General features: G+C 38.0%; 1 protein-coding gene across 1 annotated transcript; it reads left to right on the plus strand.

Moving 5' to 3' along the window:
* The first annotated feature begins 535 nt into the window (after nucleotides 1–535).
* On the plus strand, nucleotides 536–2,171 carry LOC133687922 (probable UDP-glucosyl transferase 73B6). The gene has a single exon (XM_062107269.1). The coding sequence runs from the start codon at nucleotides 542–544 to the stop codon at nucleotides 1,946–1,948; it is 1,407 nt and encodes a 468-aa protein (XP_061963253.1). The 5' UTR covers nucleotides 536–541; the 3' UTR covers nucleotides 1,949–2,171.
* The last annotated feature ends 211 nt before the right edge of the window (nucleotides 2,172–2,382 follow it).

Here is a 2,382-nt window from a genome sequence, read left to right on the forward strand (position 1 = left end):
AGAGAGTTACATTACTACTCTCTACTAAACTTACAATTAACAATAAAATTTAGGCTAAAAGACCTAAATACCTCTAACTATAATGAATTAAATGTCTTGCATTCAAAAATATATACAAAATTTTACTGTGTGTAAAAAATAAAAAATACCTAAATATCTTTACTCGAGACCACTAATCTTTTTTATTTTTTGTTATTTTACTGTTCATAAAATATTGAATAGATATAAATACCCCCAAATAAATCAATAATAACTAATGCATCTCATAAAAAATACCAAAATAATCCTAGTCTAAAAGCATATAATTTTTTATGAGAATGATAAAATGGTCATTACGCTATAAATGATAAATAGTGAAATGTAAAAGGGTTACAATGAAATCTCTTTCCGATTTAGTTGTTTGTTAATTTCAATTTATTATATATATATTTTTTAATTTTTTTAATTTTTTTTAACTTTTTTACCTTTCAACCTGGACCTTGGAGGGTTATATAAGCACACATACCCTGCAGCAACAGAGAGCACATAATCAAGAATCACCATGGCTTCCCCTTTAGCATCCCAAGTTGTTATCTTTCCTTTCATGGCTCAAGGCCATACTCTTCCATTGCTAGACCTATCAAAAGCTCTTTCACTTCAACAAATCAAAGTGAGCATCATCACCACCCCATCAAATGCTAATTCAATAACAAAAAACATTGCTAATTATCCCTTTATCAAAGTCATTGAAATCCCATTTCCCACTATTGATGGCCTCCCTCAAGGTTGTGAAAATGCCTCTCAACTTCCTTCCATGGAATTTTACGGTCCTTTTCTCCATGCTACTAAACAACTTCAAGAGCCCTTCGACCATGTCCTACAAACCATGTTGGAATCCGAAACCCCACCTTTATGTGTTATTTCAGATTTTTTCCTTGGCTGGACCCTTGCATCATGTCAAGCATTAGGTGTCCCTAGGCTAGTCTTTCATGGCATGGGTGTTTTATCAATGGTCATAAGCAGATCAGCTTGGGTTCTTGCACCACAGCTAAGATCAACGTCAATGTTTGAGCCATTAGACATGCCTGACTTGAAACTTCCCTTCACTTTGACTAGAGCAGACTTGCCTGGAGATCTAACCAACTCACCGAATCAAGATGACCCGGCATCTCAATTCTCAAGAGAAGTGATGGAGGCTGATGCACAGAGTTGGGGGGTTATTGTTAATAGCTTTGAAGAGCTAGAAAAGACTCATATCCCATCTCTTGAATCTTTTTACATGGACGGGGCTAAGGCCTGGTGTTTAGGCCCTCTATTTTTACATGACAAATTGGAGGGTCTTGAAAAATCAACAGCCCAAAAGGATTCATCTATGCTAACACAGTGGCTCAATGAGCAAGTCAAACCAGATTCTGTGATGTATGTTTCATTTGGTACACAAGCTGATGTATCAGATGCTCAACTAGATGAAGTGGCTTTTGGCTTGGAGGAGTCAGGATCTCCTTTTATATGGGTGTCACGCTCAGAGACATGGTCTTTGCCCAGTGGCATGGAGGAGAAAAAAAAAGGTAGAGGTTTGATAGTCAAAGAATGGGTTGATCAACGCCAAATACTATCTCATCGAGCAATAGGTGGATTCCTGAGTCATTGTGGTTGGAATTCAGTACTAGAGAGTTTATCCGCTGATGTGCCAATTCTGGCTTGGCCCATGATAGCTGAACAATTCTTGAATGCTAAATTTATAGTGGATGTACTTGGAGCTGCACTTGGTGTCAGAGGCTCTAGTGAGGTTTTTGTTTCAAGGCAAGCTATAAGCGAAGGTGTGAAAGAGTTGATGGCAGGACAGAAGGGAAGGAGGGCAAGGGAGAGAGCAGAAGCCATAGGCAGGGTGGCTAGGAGGGCGGTGCAAAATGGCGGGTCGTCTCATGACGCCCTGAGCAAGCTCATTGACCAACTCCGTGCATATTAATTAGGTAGTACCGCTTTTCGTTTGCCTTGCGTTTCCTTTACTTGCTCGTAAATTGTGCAAGTAAACTTCTCTCTCCTTTGTATGGACCTGATTTTAGGTCATTGCCAGTGTGCATGGAAAGCATTGGGTAAAATAAAGTCATGTAGCTATTTCCAGCTATGTGGTATACAAACTTTGGTGGGGGCATTAGCCCTTTTAATGAAATCCAATCTTATGCAGTACATATTGAGATGTGAATAGTTTGACATATATTGTTTTCTAGAAACAAAAATCGTCTCACGCACACTGAATCACATACACTAAATCACATACACTAAATCGGCGTTTATTGCTTTCTATTTGTTTATTTGAAATTGCTTTCTTTTTTTTTCTTTTTTCTTTTTCTGAATAGGTGGGTCATGAGAAGGTTAAAACTTGTAATCTCTCCATTTAGC

This window comes from Populus nigra, chromosome 3 (assembly GCF_951802175.1).
Source record: "Populus nigra chromosome 3, ddPopNigr1.1, whole genome shotgun sequence".
Classification (NCBI taxonomy): Eukaryota; Viridiplantae; Streptophyta; class Magnoliopsida; order Malpighiales; family Salicaceae; genus Populus; species Populus nigra.